Source organism: Pantherophis guttatus, chromosome 2 (genome assembly GCF_059756535.1).
Source record: "Pantherophis guttatus breed Tessera chromosome 2, ASM5975653v1, whole genome shotgun sequence".
Taxonomy (NCBI): Eukaryota; Metazoa; Chordata; class Lepidosauria; order Squamata; family Colubridae; genus Pantherophis; species Pantherophis guttatus.
In genome coordinates this window covers 174,587,669-174,608,587 of record NC_142064.1, presented here as the reverse complement: position 1 = coordinate 174,608,587, position 20,919 = coordinate 174,587,669, and the positions used below count along the sequence as shown (strand labels likewise).

General features: G+C 38.5%; 1 protein-coding gene across 1 annotated transcript; it reads left to right on the top strand.

Moving 5' to 3' along the window:
* Positions 1 to 1,995: 1,995 nt before the first annotated feature.
* Positions 1,996 to 20,751, top strand: TRMT1 (tRNA methyltransferase 1). The gene is made up of 17 exons (XM_034406903.3): positions 1,996 to 2,365; positions 3,208 to 3,546; positions 5,061 to 5,116; positions 5,764 to 5,906; positions 8,256 to 8,443; positions 10,595 to 10,710; positions 12,429 to 12,541; positions 12,836 to 12,984; positions 14,035 to 14,118; positions 15,438 to 15,507; positions 15,809 to 15,943; positions 16,344 to 16,429; positions 17,340 to 17,448; positions 17,938 to 18,014; positions 18,851 to 18,970; positions 19,498 to 19,618; positions 20,564 to 20,751. The coding sequence occupies exons 2-17, from the start codon at positions 3,239 to 3,241 to the stop codon at positions 20,618 to 20,620; spliced, it is 1,932 nt and encodes a 643-aa protein (XP_034262794.2). The 5' UTR covers positions 1,996 to 2,365; positions 3,208 to 3,238; the 3' UTR covers positions 20,621 to 20,751.
* Positions 20,752 to 20,919: the final 168 nt, after the last annotated feature.

The following is a 20,919-nucleotide window of genomic DNA, read 5'->3' as shown; positions in this document are numbered from 1 at the left end:
TCTTGCTTATGATTTAGTGAACATAATTTATGTAACAATTGTTCTGAGTTTATACCATGCACTGAGCTATCAACAAACCACACTGGTTTGCACAACACGCTAAACTATAATATTGTTGAATAGTTTATGCTTCAGAATGTTGTGTAAATACAGCCTAAAATGTTATCTTCTCTGTGTTCAAGAGAAAAACCTATCTTGAATATTGCCTGTTTTCTAGGAATAGAGAAATCAGCTAAGTTTGTACAATACATTAAGCCATAAATCATGACATACAAAAAACAACATTTAGGCTCATACAATATGCTACCGAAATGGCAAGGGTTATTTTGTCTTAGTGTGATTCATAATCCAACCACTAAATCACAATAGTGGTCCATCTAGCTCTGATATTTGTGTTCACATGACATACTTACCTATAATCATGTTTTAATCATGTTTTATTCAGTTTTATGGATTTGTAAAACATGTTGAACCACAGACAAGTCATAACTTCATCAAATATTTTATGCTGAAAAGTATTTTTCTAGTTTATGGCATGATGCGTTGCACACAAACAGCCAATGACTGAGTTCTAAGGAGGAAACTTGGGGTTTTTTTCACACAAAGCATGTTCAGTTACCAATTTAGTATTGATTAGCTCCCGCAAATTTCATGTTAATAATATATAATAAGCAACTCTGAAAATATATGTTTAGTTTGAAAGATACATTCAACACTTACACAGAACAGAAGAACACAATGTAAATCAGTATAGATAGGAAAAAAAGAATGGCATAGTGGTGAAGTGGTCAAGACTCTTGCTGCCAACTTGGAAGGTTGAGAATTCAATCCTAGGTAACAGCAGATGTTTCTCTGCTAGGTTGCAAAGAAAAAATATTTGCTGCAAACTCCCAGTAGGCATCAGGAAGGGCATCTGGCCAGTAAATGCTCAGGTCCATCCAGGTGCCCCAACTACCCTGAATAGGGACTACAAAGTCATAAAAAGGGAGTATAGATAGGAAAAACATTTTCATAAACATCTTCAAATTTGAATTACATACAATTATTATATCGTAAATTTTACAGAGATACAATGTCTGCTTATATTCTGCCTCTAACATGTAAATTTCCAAGAAGGTAATTTTGATGTGAGCCTCTTTGACAAAATTCAAAACCTTGTGCACTTGTGCACCCTAATTCTGTGTTGCCTCAATGCAAATAACTGATCACAGCAATAACCACCTCTGTATTATTCATCAGTTTAAGTTTAATACATGCTAGCTATCTCATTTGAGGTGATATATATATCAAAAAAATAAAGAGAACACAAGCAGAAGACATCCGAGATCTGAATGAATGAAATAGCCTTATTAAATACTTTGTTCTTTACATACAGTAGTTTATACACTGCTCAAACAAAGGGAACACAAAACATTTTGATTTTGCATTATACATATATTTTATTGGGCTTATTTGACTTAATGATTGATCCATTCCCCAAATTGAAATGAGAAGAACAACATTTGGCAATCGTTTCTTGGAAAATATAGAGGTCAGAAAAGCTATGAGGTCTTATTGCTTTTATGTAACATGATGTAAGAGTTTTACAGAGATGCTACATTGAATTCTTTCAAATTAAGTCCATGTTGGTTTATTCAGAGGTTGCATCCTATACCTATTTACTTAAGAAAACAAGATGCCGAAAGGCTTGTTTTTGAATCGACATTCCAATACATACATTTTATTCTCTGCAACGAAGAATCGTGCATAACTGCAATGTGCTTGAATCTTAAATCATAATCATATCGCCATTCGCCGCAACTGTTTTTAGGCATAAAGCAGTTAACTGCAGTGGGCTCGTAGACCCGATTCAAGGCGACGTTTTGAAACGGGCGAACAATTTGGAAAACGCTGGACTTTTCCTTACCTGCTTCGTTAGCAAAAAGTGGCATTTCCTCCCCGTTTTTTCTTGACTCTCTAGGCGACCCGTCCGCTGCCCCGGTTCTATTGGCTGGCAGGATATCAGCTGATCTTTTCCCAGTCACTTTCAACATGGCGCCTGCGGTATAAACTGAAACGTGGACTTTGATTCTGATTGGTTGTGCTATACATAGGGGAACCTATATCGTGGGCCTTTCTTTAATTCCACCCCCGATTCCTTGGGTGATATTTTATAGTTCAACTCCGATTCCTTTGCCTGACGCTTGGCCTGATCCAGATAATAGCAAAGACGGAAACGTTCGAGGGCGGTGTTACCTCCCTCCGAGAACCCCTGCTTCAGCCCTCCAGCTGCCTCACCTCCACGTATTTGCAGTTGCATGCGAAGACTTGTGGAGGAATATAATGTTAGTCTACAGTTTATTGAAAATTACAGATTGGCTGTAAAGTAAGTGTAAAATTAATAGAGTTAAAAGTATTTCAATTCTCGTTATTTGTATGCTATTCCAGTTGCAATTAAGAAGATTCTTGATGTTAAGAAAAACTGTTTCTCAAAAGGTAGCAGTTAAATGCGCAGGCCACATCTCTGAGAAGGGGGGTGCGCCTCCAGTAATTTTCGATTGGTCATGACTGCTTCAAGTACCGATAATATTTATCTAAATTGTAATTGAGAAATAGTATTGCAAAAATAAGTTTAAGATCATTTATCTGCAAAAGAAGAGGTACAAACAAAACATGCTTTTATTTTGTATGAAAATCATAAAGTTCAGTGAGAAAGTTTGCCACTGTACACTCATTTTCTCACCCCTCCCCCCCATCTGTATATCAGGGTTTGTTCAATCCATAGAATCAATTAGTTTTTAACATAATTTGGAACTCTTGTTCAAGAGGCAAATTAATGACTTGTTATTAACTCAGAACCACTTGGAGATGGGCTTGCAGATAAGCAGATAAGCCCAATTTCTGTTCTACCTTAGAAAACTTGCTGTGTATGTTCCTGTTTTTTGGTTTTTTTTGCTTTTAAGTTCTCAACCTTACAGTATCCATTTTAACCTATGTGTTGCAGAGGTCTAGATTAAAATTATGGTTTGGTATGTCATGCAAACCTAGAAAATTGGTTTGATTAAACTGTTAGATCACAGTTCACTGGAATAAGTGTTACAGTAGGTGAATATAATATGAGATTATATTCCTTGGAGCTGTGTCTAAATACAGAGCAGGAGTGCTGAATTATTAATGTTTGAGAAATGCAGGGTGTTTGCAGTAAAATTATATTTCTTTTCTTTTCAGAGAGTAGTTCAAAGAAACTGATGACAAATAAATGTGTCTGAGGATTTGGTTGAGACTTGCCTTGGCTTCATATAGGAATGAAGCAACCCTAACTGCAATTTCAGTCAGAAATCAATCTTGTAACAAAAGCATGGAGAGTAATCAGAATAAAGACATGGAAACAGATAACTGTAATCTGGAGCAAAATATGGCTCAATCACCTACAGTGAGTACAAGTGGTGGCAGTGAGTCAGCAGAAAATGGTGAGAAAATAATCACAGAAGGAAAAGCAAAAGTGATTTTCCCAAATGCCAATGAAGTGTTCTATAATCCTGTCCAAGAGTTCAACAGAGACCTTACGTAAGTAGAGAATAGGGTGAGTTCACAACTGTCGGATGAATGAATGAAGTTGGAATGAAGTAACGATGGAAGAGTATCCCTTTGGTTTTTTTGGGGAGGGAAGAGAATATAGTTGGGGTAGCAAGTTGGAATTAGATTTATACTGAAAATATTATCTGTACCTGAAAAAAAGGGATATTCTCTTGTGATTAGCTTCAGAAGATATATTTCTTTGGGTTCTATCTTCCTTGTCTTAAGATCATTTCATTAGCAAAGGGGTTCTGTCTGTACTTTTCACTTTCTAAAAACTCTTGGGAGAAACTGCTACTTATTGCCCCCGGAATCCTCAAGGGGACTGGCTATGTATTTGAGCATAACTACAACATTTCCTTACTTAAAGAACTGTTTTGTAAAAAATGATTTCAGTGTCCCATTTCATGGACAGATCGGGCTGTAGGAGTCCTTAATGTTCACTTTTCTTTTTCTTTGTATTCTTTTTTTTGAAAGCTGGGCTCCAATTGTTATCAAATAGTAGAATGTGTTTGCTGAGATTAGTGATGGCGGACTTTGTTTTCCCTCAGGTGCTGAAAGCGCGCGTGCATGTGCAATGCCCCCCCGCAGGCCCCACCCATATTTACTGCATATGTGGAATTTTGAGCAATGTAGTGAGATTTAAAATCAGTTCTTGTAGATAAATACTAAGAGTTCTGGACTGATGTGCTGAGCAAATGATTTCAACATAACATTATTAGTACAACATTGCAATCTATATGGAGTTTGTTTTTAGTGCAGAAAAATGTAAATATAAAATTGGAAAGTGAAACAATCATTTTTTAATTACTGTATAACTTGTGGGATATTTGATTCATTGAAGTAGTTTCATAAGTATGTAATGCTGTATATCAGGCAAACTGATGTCTCATGCTGCATAAAGTAAAGTTAGTGTGCTGTTATATTAATAGAGTTAAGCAAACAGATCAGAAATAGATCAGAAATCAATTTCTGGTAGATTATATATCACTTCATGCTTATGTGCATTTTATAAAAATTCCTGGAATTTGGTATAATTTAGCAGTAATGATGAAAGTTACATATTTTGAGTTAATTAATACAGAACAAATAAGTACTGGCATTTAGTTATAAAACATCTGCCTCCCTGCGCTCAGGCTTTTAAAAGTTATTGATGTAGCACAGATGTAATAGATATAGCACAGATGTAATAATAATTTATTAAAGTTATGTGCCACCCAATTCCTAGTGATATGAAAACAGTGGTAGGAAAGAAGAAATATATACAGTTAAAAACAACTTATTTGACTTCTTTCTTCTTAGACTTAAGAAGTGATGTTGATTTTTCATTTTACTTGAAAGAATTTCTTAAATGATTGATGGTTTAGGATGCTGAATTATGTAATTATCTTTTGTAAAAGTCATGCATTTTTGAAAGGACTGTATGCATGGACAATAGATAGGTAATCTTTTGTATATTCTGGCACATTAAACTTTGTAATATGTGCTGATTTTTTCACTTTTAGGTGTGCAGTTATTACTGAATTTGCTCGTCTGCAGCTCTCATCCAAAGGAATTAGGAGTGAGTGGCAATGCTTTCATCACTATTCCATCTAAGGTCCATCAGGTGAAAACAGAGATATATAAGAAGCAAAATGTAGATACCCACTTTTATTGTTTCGTAGTAATTCAGGTGTTGGGATTTATTTTCCTGCCTGCAAAGAAAGAATGTGTATACATTTTAAATAAAAAACTTAACAAGGACTTAACAAGGCAGTATTTTGATTTCCTTCCTCGGGTTATTAGAAAAGGGGTTTTTTAGTGGTTGTGAAGTGAAATAAGCAGACTCACTTTTAATTTTCAGGAACTGTCCCTAGAATAACAATATAGAATGTTTTAATCTTCTGTAATTTGTTCTTGTTGCTTTTTAGCTGTTTTATACTTTTAAAAAGAACAACTGCAGTTTACTTACATAATTGAAATTATGAGTAGATTTTTGACAGTGTAGTTCTCCATATACCTATAAGCATGTTCAGGTTTTCAGTAGTGGCAAAATTAAACAGAAAAGGGAGCCTGGCAGTTATATTTATAGTAGGTTATTCTGATCAGGAGAAAACACCATTTAAAAGAGCTGAATATTTGATAATTATATAAAAAAATTTAAGGACTGAGCATTTGTTCAGACAAGATACCAAGGGTGTATACATCTGCTCCATCTTTTTTCTCCAGTTGCAGTCCCTGGTGAAGAAAATACCTCTAAAGTGATTGTTGATCTCTCTGAAACGGGAAAAGATAACTTGGAACACCTGAATTATAGAGATACTACAGATGAGGAGACTACTACAGTTGCACAAGTGGATGAAGTATGCCAGGTATTGTATCTATGTTTCCACATTGGGGTTTTGAGGATGGATTGGATGAACCGCTCCACTGGCCATTACCAGCCTGTTGTTGTCCAGATATATTTGACCTAAAGTTTCTATCATTGGCACAGTGGTTAGAATGAAGTATTACAGGCAAACTATGCCCACTGTCAGGAGTTTGATCCTGACCAGCTCATTATTGACTCAGCCTTCCATCCTTCCGAAGTTGGTGAAATGAGGACTCAGATTGTGGGAGGCAATATGCTGACATTGTAAACTGCTCAAAGAGTGCTGCAAAGGACTGTGGAGTGGTATATAAGTGCTGTTGCTATTGGTATAATTCACAGCTATCATAATCTTTGTCTGTTCTGTGAGATTGCTTGCTTGCCTGCTTGCTCTTCATTCATTCATTTGTTCATTCATTTGTTTGTTTGTTTGTTCGCTGTTTACACTTCTACCCTCCCACAATCCAGAGACTCTCAACAGAATACATGAAGTCTAAAACCAAATAATAAAACAACCCAACCCAAGTTTTTGACCCCTGGCAACTATTTAGACTAGTCTCTGCAGTTTTCCTGGCAAGTTTTTTTGAAGTGGTTTTCATAGCACAAAAGGAATATTGAAGCTGTTTGCATAGCTTGCCTGCGGCTCCCAGTTCCAACAGCCAATTTTGATGTGTAGATGAGAAGACAGCTTACTCTGCAATCCTTTCCTGTCCAATCTCTCTGTATTGCAAGGGGAGAAAAAAAGAAAAAAAATTAACAGGTCAAGCACAGGAGAATTATTATTGATGGTAATGGTAATTACATGACGAAGAAATGTTGCAAAAGTTATAAATTGGCTATAATTTTTTTTATTTATAAAAAAAATTATATTTTCAGGGTAGTCGTAACTTTGAAAATTTTCTGAAGAAGTAGTCAGTAAGCTAGGATTACCTGTATTACATATTCAAGATATGATTGATTTTTCCCTGTAAGATCTTAGGAAGGCATACAGCTTTTCCTTAAATAGAACCCAACAAGGATATAACAAAATAAAAGACATTGATAAAAAATGTCTTCGAAATCTCATACACTCTCCCACAAAAACATTAGCACTTTTGATGAGATTTCATATGAAAACATTAAATTCTAATATGATTTAGTTTACTCATTATTATATGACCATTTAATTTGGCTTGAGAACACAATTAGAAGATTTTGCAGATGTCATTTAGTTGAATCTCCCTACACAGTGCTGACTATCAAGCTTTAATTTCAAGCTCTACGTTTTATTATATTCGTATCCCATAATTCAATATTACCATAATGAATATATGCATTTTAAATTATAAAAATAAAAGCAGTACAATTAACGGTCGGTATAATTCATATTGGCTGAGCTAACAATTATAAACATGATGTAAATAATGGGTTTTGGCCGTTTTCCTGAATCCTATGAGAGTGGGGCTTACCACTTCTCTTTGGGAGTTGCTTTGATAGCTTGAGAACCATACAAGAGGAGGCCTTTCCTTCATGGCTGGGCTAGGATCTTCAGAGCAGCTATTTGAGGCAGTGACATATATCTGTCTACTGAGTAATATAATACAAGTCTGATCTGTATCAGAGGCCTTCTTCACTATCATGGCACATTGTTGCAGCATGTGTTATAGAAACATGAAATAACCCATTCTTTACAACTTCTGGGATTTGACTGAAGTGATCATTCCTTGTGGGGCTTTACTAATTCTTTTGAAGTAAAGAATCTAGGACTTTGGAATAGTTGCTCATTTCAGCATAGGTTGAAGCATTCAGAGGGTCCACTTTAAGATAATACCTCGGTGGTGCAGCGGACTAAAGTGCTGTCAAGTGCTAGCACTTAGCTGCCAGCTGCCTGCAATTAGTGCAAGTTCGAATCTCACCAGGCTCAAGGTTGACTCAGCCTTCCATCCTTTTGAGGTAGGTAAATTGAGGACCCGGATTGTGGGGGCAATAAACCGACTTTGTATAGAACAACATCGCTTAAGGGGGGCCGAAAGCCCTAATAAGCAGGTATATACAAAAAAGTATGCAGGCTATTGCTATAATGCATTGTAAGCTGCCCTGAGTCTAGGGAGAAGGGTGGCATATAAATTGGACTAATAAATAATAAATAAATAATAATAACTTCTGTATTGTTTTGAGCATGGAAAGTGATCGAACACCACAAAACACTACACATTCTGAACATGTCTGTTTGATATTCTTGAAACTGCCCGGGCCACTTTGGAAGTTGAAGCAGGGGTGATCCACATAGTTTCAAGTCACATATTGAACTTTTTAAAGTTAGTTCCAACATTTATTTCAGTTTTTCTTTAACTTTTTTTCCTGCCTTTTACAGGAGGGACTCCAAGTGCTGGAAGCTTTGGCGGCTTCTGGACTGCGTTCCATCCGGTTTGCAAAGGAAGTGCCTGGCCTTCACAGTGTGGTAGCTAATGATAATTCCTCTAAGGCTGTTGAGTTCATCACCCAAAATATTAAGCTCAATGGCGTGGAACACCTGGTGACGCCAAGCTTGTCAGATGCTCGGTTAGTAAACTTCTATACAAGAGAGGGATTTCTTTCTTTTTATTCCCTTGACCATTTAACATTCTAAGACATAGCTGGTAAACTCTTGCTTTGCAAAAGAAATAGAATTTTTGTTTTTAATAATAACAATGGGAGTTAAAGAAGGACAAGCAAGTTAGATTTCACTTAGCCACTTTGTAATACTTGACTGACTTATGTTCTTTAATATGGAATAGTATGCAAACTTATTCAGTGAGTCTTGGGGAGTGATGATAATACAGGGTGGATAAAAATCAATGATTTTTTTAAAAAAATGATTTTTAAAATTTAAATCGGATTTTTTAAAATTTAAATAGGAGTTTTTTTTATTTTTATCAAATTTATTTTAATAAAATGCTTTTGGAGTAAAACTTTATCTAAATATAGTTTTCTATTTAAGATACATTAATAATTTAGTTTATTCAGCATGAAATGAAGCTTAGTTATGTAGCATAAGGCTGTATATTCTGCAATATTAGGACTGTCAGTGAGTCAACAGTGGGTCAGAGGAGGAGCCGGGGAGCAGGACAGAGATGACAATTGCTCTTTAAAAATTAAATTATGATTTAAATTGAGTTGATTTAAATCAAGCCTTTTTACTAGTGATTTAAACCATGATTTAAACCATGATTTAAATCAACTTGATTTAAATCAAATCCATCTTGTAATAATATTTTTATTTTATGTTTTGAGTTAATTCTAACTATGAGAAAAGCCATTTCCAAAAACCTATTGCTGTGTTGAAAATAATTTGTACGGTCCTTTTGTTTTGACATGATCAGGTAACTATTTTTATGTACAAAATGAGGTGGGGAGAATTTATAAAGTTTGAATACTATTTAACCTTGATGTTTTTCTGCACTGCCATAGTTAATTATGTGTTGTTTTCTGACAGCTAACAAAGATGATAATAAATCTCAAGATAATAAATGAGAAAGCCAATGTTTATCTGCACTCTTTGTGAACCCTGGTTTCAAACAAGGCTCAGTGAGGTGTATGCTAAGAGGCGCAGTGAATTCAGTGGCTTAATGACGCTGGAGATAGTCTCGCCTCCTGTGGTTTGAGCCCTAACTCTGCGTGGTGGGATGAGCTCCTGTCATTCACCTCGGCTTTGTCCACCGTAACAGTTTGAAAGCATGTTCTATGCAAGTAGATAGATAGGTTCCATGGGGAGAGGAGCTGGTGCTCTGTGCAGGCCATCAGATTCCTGATGGCTGTGAACCTTCCCGGCTGCAGTGCCCATTTGCAATGCAGCTCCAGGAAGGAAGGGAGCCTTGGGTGACATTACAAGCAGAACTGCTCATCTTTCTCTCTGGTGCGAACTCAGCTCGCCCTCCTGTGGCGTACTTTGGGAAGCGTGCAAGCATCTTTTATAACAGGGCTGGTACCATGGCAAGCCAAACTACAATTCTATATGCTATATTATTGCAATAGGATTGTGGTCTCCTGGCTACTGCAACAACATGATATGCTAATAATAACAGGTATATGCTACTCTTAAAATCAGGAAGATTATATGACTTGGTGCAGAATTGCCACTTTTGTAGATCTGGGAAGTACAGCTGAATCACTGGTGAACAGAGATAATATACGGGTCCTGTACTTCAACTACATTTCTAATTATTCCAATCTTTAGTTCTGTCATCAGGGCACAATGTCTATGCATTACTTAAAAAATAAGAATACACAAAGGTGTTAATTTTCCAGAATTTCCATCTCTTTCTGTTCTTGTGCCAGTTGAAAACAGCTTTCCTTTATTGAGCAAATTATCCATCTACTCCACTCTTCATTTGTGGAATTAAGCCGGATAAACATCTCTGACTTGCATTAGATATGTATTCGTTGGCCTAATCTTTTGTTGATGTGGAATCATATTATGGGCATGCCTCATATTGAAAACAATCTCTATATGAGCAGCCAGCCTGCTAGGGAAAATAGCTTATCCTCCATTTTAGGTACAGTTTTCTGTGTAAGCCAAATGCTTTAGCATAGAGAAGGATTAACTGAGCTTCCTTTTCAACGGAAGCCCACATCTACTGTTTCTTAGAATTTTCTGCTTCCTCCTTTCTAGCTATGGGAGGTACCACACCTAATCATTGTCTGTCACTGTCTCTCTCTCTCTCTCTTGGGCAGGATGCTGCTATATCGCAAAAAGGCAGCTAAAGAATTCTTTGATGTTATTGACCTGGACCCGTATGGCAGCCCTTCTGGTTTCTTGGATGCTGTGGTGCAGTGCGTGAGGGATGGAGGTGGGTTGGTAGCTTCTTTCATTTCTAGGCATTGTTATTAATAGTGAAGAAGGGGCTGCTCAGAATACTGGGGTTTTTTTCCCAAGAATTTTCTTGATAAACGTTTCCACGTTTTTTAATGACAAATTGAAATAACAACATGGATTTCATATTGTAACATTTGTTTTCTAAAATGGGGTATCTCTTTAGCCATATCTTGACTCCTGATCAATAGGAAATAATGATGTTCCAAAGGTTATAAACTGTTCAAGAATGATTGAGACGTATATTTATTTATTAAATTTTTATCCCACCTTTATTACTTTATAAGTAACTCAAGGCAACAAGCATACACAATACGCCTTCTTCCTCCTGTTTTCCACACAACAACAACAACAACAACCATATGAAGGGGGGTGGGTGTTGGGCTGAGAGTGACTAGCCTACAGTCACCAAGACAGCTTTTGTGCCCAAGGCAGGACTAGAACTCAATCTCCTGGTTCTAGCCTAGGCTTAACCACTAGGCCAAACAAGCTCTCAAAGTGAACATTACATAGTGAAAAGAGAAAAACCAGGACTCGAGTCTGGAATCAGGCTCTAGGCTTTTCATACTGGCAAATAATATTGCTGTCAGATATGTCCCTAGAGGCTTTTTTTTTTAATATATAAAATTTGTAATTTTATTATAACACATATATGACATTCACATAACATCCAACATATAAATATCTTATCGTTTTTAAGCATTGTTTCATCATTGTCTTCCTTCTGTTATTTTATCTTTTTCCCCCTGTGACTTCATTTCATTCCTCTCTTCCCCCCCCATTATCCTTCCCCCCCTTTTCCTTCCCCTCTATACAGATCTATGTATTTTACTTATATGTTTAGTACTATACATTTCTACATTCTTGTTATATACATTTTTATTTCACTCCATACATTTGTTGTATATATATTTTATAGTCATACTCTTCTCTTCTAATAATCTTTATTCTTTGTTTCTAATCTTAAGCCATTTATACCATTTATTCCATATTCTATAATAGTCTGTCTCTTCTTTTTCTTTAATTTCTTTTGTTAATCTGTCCATTTCAGCACACTCTAAAATCTTATCTATCAGTTCTTCCTCATTTGGAGTTCTTTCCTGTTTCCAATTTTTTGCATATACTATTCGTGCTGCAGTCAAGATGTGTTGCATCAAATATTTTATTTCTTTGGAGCATGGTCTTGTGAAGATTCCTAACAAAAATGTTTCTGGTTTCTTTTCTATTTGTTGGTCTGTTATCTGTTCTATCCATTTTTTGATGTTTGTCCAAAATTTTTTTGCTTCTGGGCACGTCCACTGTAGATGGTAATATGTTCCTTGGGATTTCTTACATTTCCAACATATTGCGCTATTGTTCGGATGTATCTTTTCAATCTTTGCATACAAGGAAAATCAGTTGAAGATGTTTTATAGATGGCATATGTCACCAACAAGACTTGCAAAGATACATCCTAGAGGCTTCTTAATATAAGAGACTGTAAGGTAGACTGGCTAATTTTATTTGTGTTCCCTTTTTATGCCTGATACTGTAGGAGAGAAGGAAGTAGAATTGCACTGGCTCAGCCATGGGCAGGTCTAGAGTGAAGCCATTGGCACAAGCTCATTGACTCTTCTTGTCTGTTTCTCCTTAGCGCCTTAGGTATGTTTGGGAGAAGTGTTGGTTTGCATTTTTTCTACAATTTGCCTCCAACAGGTCTGCTGTGTGTTACATGCACTGACATGGCTGTATTGGCTGGGAAATTGGGCGAAACATGTTACAGCAAATATGGAGGCGTGTCAATCGGCACCACCTCCTGTCATGAGATGGTGAGTAGGAGAGAGTGCCTGGCAGTGAGATGCTTGCATTCTGTTGCCGTGTTTTATCTCCTTGTTATTCTGCTCAAAAGGAAATTAATATTTCCCAAATTAGCAAGGCCAGCTAGTAGTAACTAGTAAGGTCTTATAAGTATCGCAGTACTGGGGCTGATAAAGAATGGAATGGGAACTTCACATGCTGTGAAGAATATACAAAGTTCTTACGTATACTCTGTAAAGTTAGCCATATTGTGCCAGCAACCAAAGACAAAAGGAACCCCTGCTGCACTGTCCTTTTTCTTTCAGGCCCTACGAATTATCCTGCACAGCCTGGATCTTCGGGCCAACTGCTACCAGCGCTATATTGTTCCACTGTTGTCTGTCAGTGTGGACTTTTACATCCGTGTGTTTGTTCGAGTCTTCAGTGGACCATCCAAGGTCAAAGCTTCTGCTAGGTGAGCACCTGCTCAAGACGGTGTTTCACTTTTTCTGCTCTGCTTCCCCTGCGGAGGAAAAAAATTCAGATCTCCTGCTTGCTTTCCAACTGTTCCCAATTCGTTGCATTCAGGAGGAGGATGTCCAATATAGCCGGCCTGACTCAAGCTGATACTGGACATTTCCTTCTTTGCCCTTCCTCTAATTTCTCTATGTTTATGTTTATGTTTATTATATTTGTATACCGCCCTTCTCCCGAAGGACTCGGGGTGGTGAACAGCCAGCAGATAAAATACAGAAAATACCAAATTTAAAACAATATTAAAATCTAATTAAATTAATTTGGCCCACAGTTAAAACACCCATATATTAAAACCCATAATTTAACAATTTTAAATTAAAACAATTTTAAAAAGTTAGGTCAGGTCAGCCCGGCTTGATGAAACAGAAACATCTTTAGGGCACGGCGGAAAGTGCACAGATCCGGGATCCGCCGTATCTCGGGGGCAGCTCGTTCCAGAGGGTAGGTGCCCCCACAGAGAAGGCTCTCCCCCTGGGGTCCGCCAGCCGGCATTGTCTGGCCGATAGCACCCTGAGGAGCCCCTCTCTGTGGGAGTGTACTGGTCGGTGGGAGGCTACTGGCGGCAGAAGGCGGTCTCGTAAATACCCGGGTCCTAAGCCATGGAGCGTTCTAAAGGTGAAGTGCACCTGAAGACCATTGGGAGCCAGTGCAGCTCACGTAGGAGAGGTGTTACATGGGAGCGCTGAGTCGCCCCCATAACCACCCTCGCGACCGTATTCTGGACCAGTTGGAGCCTCCGGGTGCTCCTCGAGGGGAGTCCCATGTAGAGAGCATTACAGTAGTCCAAGCGGGACGTGACAAGGGCATGAGTGACCGTGCGTAAGGCATCCCAATCCAGAAAGGAACGCAACTGGTGGATCAGGCGAACCTGATAAAAAGCCCCCCTGGCCACAGCCATCATATGCTTTTCCAAAGACAGCCTTGTATCCAGGAGAACACCCAAGTTGCGAGCCCTCTCTAGCAACTCTTCTTTTCTTTCTCTTGACAGCAAACAGGCCTTGGTTTATAACTGTGTGGGCTGTGGATCATTTCATATCCAGAGACTTGGCAAGATGGTCAGCGATGGAAAAAAGTAAGAGTTCTTTTTATAGTTTCTGTTAAGGATATTGTTGAGTTACACCCGAAGTTGTGGTTTATAAAGCTGAGTACTGTTAGAGTTTTACGCACGGAAATGTTTTGAGAGTAATTGTGAATAACATACAAACAAACTGGGTTTTTTAGTATTTAACTTTTAGGGAAAAGCAAAATCATAATCCTTTAACAATCCAAGTCTTAGCCATATAAAGTGCAATATAAGATCAATCCAGGGATATAAAATCTTCTTACCAGTTTGTAGAAAAATACAAGGAACAATCAGGAACAATATAAAAATAGTTCAATAAATATCAGAAAGCAGTAAATAAATAATCATGATCAAACAATTGACCATAGGGAGATCAAAAAGAGTTACAACATAGCAGCAGGTAAAAATGGTGTAGTGTAAACACTAACCATAATTTAGCTCTCCTTAAATACATTGGCTACAGAGCTCAGCCAATCAGGATGCAAAATGACTCAGCACAGTTCTTAAAGCTACATAATACATTCACATAATACAAACATACAATGTTGGCTTATATATTTCCTGGCCAACCAATTAGGCAATAACCATTTCCTAACAGTTTCGATAGCATAGTGGCAGTTTCCTTTTTTCTGCTGCCTAAATCACTTTTGGTGTATACAGCTTTTTTCTGCTAGATATTTTCTCCTGCACTGATCATAGCAGAAAAATAATTCCCCATTTTAATAAGTATTGCTTTTTTAATTGGAACTGCTAGTTGCTCCCCATCTTTCTTTTCCCTTTGAATTTTAATTTTTTTTAAAAAAAATTATCTGCCCACATCTATCAGAAGCTCATGAGCTGAGAAATTAAAAAAATGAAAGCGTACACAGAAAGAGGTATGTTTATTGGAAGCCCAAAAACTATTAAGTACTTTATTTGTCCAAGAGGCAGATGATCTCATATTTAGGTACCAAAAAAAAAAAAGAAAGAAAAAAAAAGAAAAAAAAAGAGATAGACAGAAAATTACATAAACAAAAATTCTCACTGGAAAATATAGCCTCACATTTACTGCCTCTTTGCATTAGAAACTGCCTACACTTTTCCCCAGTTGAAACATTGCTGCTGAGGACTCAGAGGTTTAACTCTGAGCAGATGCTGTACGTCTGTCTCTGATGCTTGATCTATATTGTGCTAGAGAAGAGAGACCTGTGGGGCCATTGGCCTTGGACTTTTAGACAACCTGTGCTTGTAACACAAAGGAATTATTTGATAAACAGGGAGGAAGCAAAACCATCTGTTAGTGTGATCTGGCTTTACGGCATCTGCTTCTCTTCTGTATAACTCCACAGCTTCAACTATAAGGCTGCTTGTGGTCCCCCTGTAGGCCCATCCTGTGAACATTGCCATCAGCACCACCAGGTGAGCCGGGACAATATGTAGCCTCATGGCTTGGCTTACATCAGGGGTGTCAAACTCGCGGCCCACAGCCCGGATGCATCACGCACTGGCCACCCCCACCCCCGGTTTAGCAAAGGGGGGAAAAGTCACAATACATCATGTGACGACGTGACAATGCAAGTTTGATTCCCCAGCTAAAATATGTGGCAGTTAAGAAGCAAAAAAGAAAATTGTCATCCAAAACTGACACCTGCCTTACATGTTCTTGGAGAAGTGATTTTTCCCAAGCTGATATTCTCTCCTCCTCCTCCTTGTCCTGCAGTTGGCTGGCCCGATGTGGGCAGCACCGCTTCACGATTTGGGTTTTGTCCAGCGAGTCTTGTCAGCAGTTGAGAGCAACCCAGGCCGCTTTCAGACAAATCAACGGATACAGGGCATCCTGAGCATGGTGATGGAGGTGAGTGTGATGGCTATTGGCAGAGTGAATAGGACGGTTCTCTTTTCCCCAGAATGTGTCATCAAGTAGTAAAGTAGTGGAGAGCTAGCCAGCATATCACCAGGTTTTGCAGGCAGCATTGCTCCGTTCAGCCTTAAGTCAGCCTTCCCCATTGCAAGGCACCAATGTGCAAGCCACGGTCTGGGTTCTTGCAAGGCTATTGACATCATTTTTATGAGGCAATTGTAATAGTGAATAAGCTTACCTAAAAGGGAACCTCTTAAAAAGTGCCTCATGAATGGATCATTTGTTGAAAGCAGAATGTGACTAAAACATGGTTGCAGTAGTTGATATGCCTCTTCTGTAACCTCCCTAGACTATCTTCCCTGTATAATTAGTATCTGCTTTCCTCTGCATGCAGGAACTACCTGATGTCCCTCTCTATTATACCCTTGATAAACTCAGTAAAACCATTCATTCTAACAGCCCTTCTCTACTACAGTTCAGGTAAGATGAACTTGCTAATTTGCACCAAGATCTTGTATTTAACTTTAAAAAGGAATATCCTAAGATAGGTTGTGAATGTGGTGATAGACAGGATTTCCTTGCAATTGCTGGTAAAGCCAAAGTTTGAATGCCATTGTGATATTGAGGAGATAATGTGTTTTTTTCTGTTAGTCCTACCAATAGTGATGCATTAATCCAGAGCTTGCTAAGAGACTCACTGTTTTTTTTTAGCAAGTTATCTGGTCTTGGGAATCTCTGAATCTTTTCAAACATAAGCAGAAAAATCATCACATGCAGATGGCTCAGGCCCCATTGCCTGACAAACATGTTGTTTAAAAGATTCCTTCTCCAAGACTGTGGTTGACTCAAGGATAAATTTTGATTTGGGTGATTTGAATTATGAGCCCTAGTGATGCAGTGGTTAGAATGCAGTATTGCAGGCTACTTCTGCTGACTTCCAGTTGCCGGCTCAGGACTCAGCCTTCCACCCTTCCGAGGTCAGTAAAATGAGGAGCCAGATTGTTAGGGGCAATATGCTGACTGTAAACCGCTTAGAGAGGGCTGTAAAGCACTGTCAAGCGGCATATAAATGTGCTATTGCTATTGCAAATACAGCTGCTCAGGGTCTCTAGCATATGTCCTGTGATTTTAAGGATATACAAAGCGCACATTTCATAGGAAAGTAGAGAAGAAGTTGTAAAAAAACAAGCTACAGCATTTAAACAAATAGCATTAGAAAAAACAGATTTGACCCAATTGGAGTCTCATGTTTAGATGATTGTACCAATTTTCCTACTGATTCAAACAGAACGTTGACCTGTCCCAATTGATGTTGGGGGTTCTGCTAATCTTTTTCCTTAGGGAAGTTAGGGCATGTTTTAATATAAGCCTTCTCTGGATTCTTTTTCAGATCAGCTCTTCTTCACGCTGGTTACCAAGTGTCGCTTTCTCATGCCTGTAAGAATGCTATCAAAACAGATGCACCATCATCTGTGCTTTGGGACATTATGCGCTGCTGGGTGAGCAATGGTCTTAACTTTCATTATAAGGGAGCTTTCTTTTCTTTTGACATTATATAGCAACTATGGAGGCCTCTTTAAGGCATCAAGATTCTCACAGAGGTAATTTCTGGTTTCTTCTCTTCCCTAGTTTTTAGGCAAAGGCAATCAGCTTAAACTAATTTCTTGCTGCAAGCTTTAATAAAGTTCAGTGGGAGGTAGCCCTAAAAGATTTGGGGGAAAAACCCACCAACAACCTGAGACATCCATTCTACAGTTGGTTGCCTTTGCTGTTGTCTACATTCTTCCTCTAGGTCAGGGCTGTCAAATTTGCGGCCCGGATTCATCACACGCTGCCCACACCCACACCTGGTTTAGCAAAGGGGGGAAAAGTTGTGATACGTCACGTGATGAAGCCGTGACGATGCGAGTTTGGCACCCCTGCTCTAGGCTCTCTTTTTAGATTAAACTGCTGTTCCTTTTCTTCCTTCTGCCCATCCCCACCTGTAGGAGCAGCTCAATCCTGTGAAACGAGAGCGCCTTTCAGAGCACAGCCCAGCTGCTCACATCCTTTCCATGGAACCCAAGTAGGTGATTGTCACATGGTGGAATGGGCTTGAGATGAGCAAATGTGGATTTTGAGCTGAGAAACAAATGGCTTTAGGTATTGCAGGATATTAAAAACTTGGATGTTTTGAAGGCATAAATCTAGTTTCTGAAGGCAAAAAGGAAGCAAACAAAAAAGAGCCTCTCTCTGAGGGAGATGGGTGGTTAAGAAGTTTGATAAATAAAAATGAAATCATAAAATTAAATTAAAAAGACATACCATATTTTTCGGACTATAAGACGCACCTAAAGGTGCGAGGAAGAGGAAAACAAAAAAAAAGTTTTTGGCCTCTGCGTGCCGCATTTTTGAGCCTTTTTTCAGGCCTTTTTCAGCCTTTTGGGGGGCTTGTTTTGGGGGCTTTTTTTGGCCCATTTTTTATGCTTTTTTTGGCCCATTTTTTCCAGAAAAGCCTCAAAAACGGGCTGAAAAAAAGGCCTGTAAAAAAAAGGCCCGAAAATGGAGCGTGCGGAGGCCAAAAATAAACAGCCGGTGGGTAGGCGGTGCTTCGGCAGTATTTGGTTTATAAGATGCACAGAAATTTTCACCCACTTTTGGGAGACAAAAAAGTGTGTCTTATAGTCCGAAAAATACGGTACATATATAATATACATACATACATACATACTGGGAGGATGGTGGTAGAGGGAAGAGAATCTCCCAAGAGTGTTATTTTGAACCTGTTTCTTTTGCAGAGAAAAATGTAAGATACTGAATGTTTTTACCATTGGCAGAACCTACTTAAAAAGTTCCTATGGGTTAGAATTTCATCACACGTTCTAATCTGCCCCTTATTCTGACTTTCTATAAATTGTCCAGGTTGCAGGCATCCTTTACTGTCCGAGCAGATGCTAATCCTAAATCACGAAAACAGAAACTCCGGCGGTTCCAGATGAATCCTGAGCCCTTCTGGGGTCCCAAAGCAAGAGCAAAAGCAGGGTAAAGGGATTTAAAAGGAATCATGGGGTGCTGGGAGGAAATCAGAACATCCAGATTTAAACTCTTCTGAGATTGCAATTATATCTGTGATATTGGAAGGGGGAAAAAAAGATTTCTGTTTCTTCATTGTAAAACTGATCCCAGATGTATTGTTTGGGCTGCGAATCATAGCCTTGTTAATAGAACTTTTGTCTTGGAAGGTTGTGTGGCAAAGGAAGGGCATAGCTAGTATCTTCCTCTGCATCTTGATTCCCTTCTCAGAAAACAAAAAAAGCTTACATGCACATACCACAGCTGCAGCTCAGGCCCTTGGCTGATGTTACCATTACTTCTCCTTGCTGGGTGCAACCTAATCATAGGAGTGTAGGCTAGTCCTCTTGGGTGCAGAAGCAGGTGGGTGTCTTCCCACTCACCGCTCAATATTTTTACAGGGTTTGCTGCATCTTTCCATTATGAGCCCTTTTGGTGCCCCATTAAAACCAAAGGCCAGCTGCCTTGGTTCAAGCCTAATTATTTTTCTGGGTTAGGGGTGGGATTTCCTCTTGTCTGCAGGAAAAGAGAAAGTTACATCAAAACAAGAGGAAAGTCTGTGCAGAAGGGGATGATGATTCTCACCTAAAAAACTTTCCATGCAAAAGGTTCCGGCAGGTAAGCGGCCAAAGTTACTCTGCATGAACTGAACTCAAGTTTCTTGTGACAGCACAGGTCAAGGAAGAAATGTGATTGGCATGTGATAGAAAAGGACCATGGCACGTTGCTTCCTTTGGTTTCTGTAACATTTAGTCATGGGATTGATATAGCTGGGTTATAGCACAGATGGAGACATTTGGATCTAAAGGAAATGGGGAAAGGAAATGACCTCGTAACTAGAGCATCTTTTGAGGTGACTGCACCAATCAAGAACCAGTGCAGGGTCTAAGCTTCCTGGGAAAGGGGAAAAATGGATGGAGGGCTCTCTTCTCCATACAGGGGGTCTGGAAACTGCAGGGGCATTCAATTTGCCTCCTAGAAACAGAGAAAACATTCACCAAGATTTGGGTTTTTTTAGCCACAGATAAGAAAGGAAATAATGAGTAAGAAATATCTGCTCTAGCTTAAGAGTGGCAGCCAGAACCAATAATCTTGCATATCTAGCCAGTCCATTTTAGCCAATGTTATACTGTAATTAACAGATGACTCCAATTAAGTACCAAAGTATTCTCTGGAAATAGATTTGGCTGCTTCCGAGTATAAAATGGTCTACCAAGCTAGAATGCTGCTTGCTTGATATTTTACCAAACTGCTCAGTTTTGGCAGACCTAAGGCAGCAACAAAAATTTAAGTCTTTGTGGATGCAATGTACATTACAAACCATAGGCACACTGTGAAAAATCTCCTTGAAGACTTGCCATTTTTGACTTCTATATATAAAAATACTAAAGATAACGCATATTGAAGACAGCATAGTCTATTCCCCAGATCTGCTGAGTGCTTTATTTAGGCAGTTTTTGTTTTTTAGCAGTCATTTATATAAATATTATAGGTTGGATTAGGTGCAACAATATAAATGTTGTTAAATAAGTTGTTTCCAATGAATGCCATTTTCCTTCCCAGGGTGACTGTACCTTAGGGGACAAATGCTGCTACTCCCACGAGACTCAGAACGAGTGACGTACCAATAACAGCAGCGTGACAAAAAAGTCCTGAATGCCTGGTGTGATTTTTATTTTTGCATTTATAGGCAATCTTTATATTTTAATGACTGTCAAAATGTGCATGCTAATTAAATACTATTATCTTTTGATGACGTTTGGGTTTGTGATTGTTTAACACTGATGAGAGTATCGTTTTGACTCGTTAGCATTTTTGTAGGGCGTGGATTAACAATATCTAAAAACCAGTTCAGCCAAGTAGAACAGCAGAGAACAAATTTACATATGGCAGTCTCCACTTTTTTTAAAAAATATTCT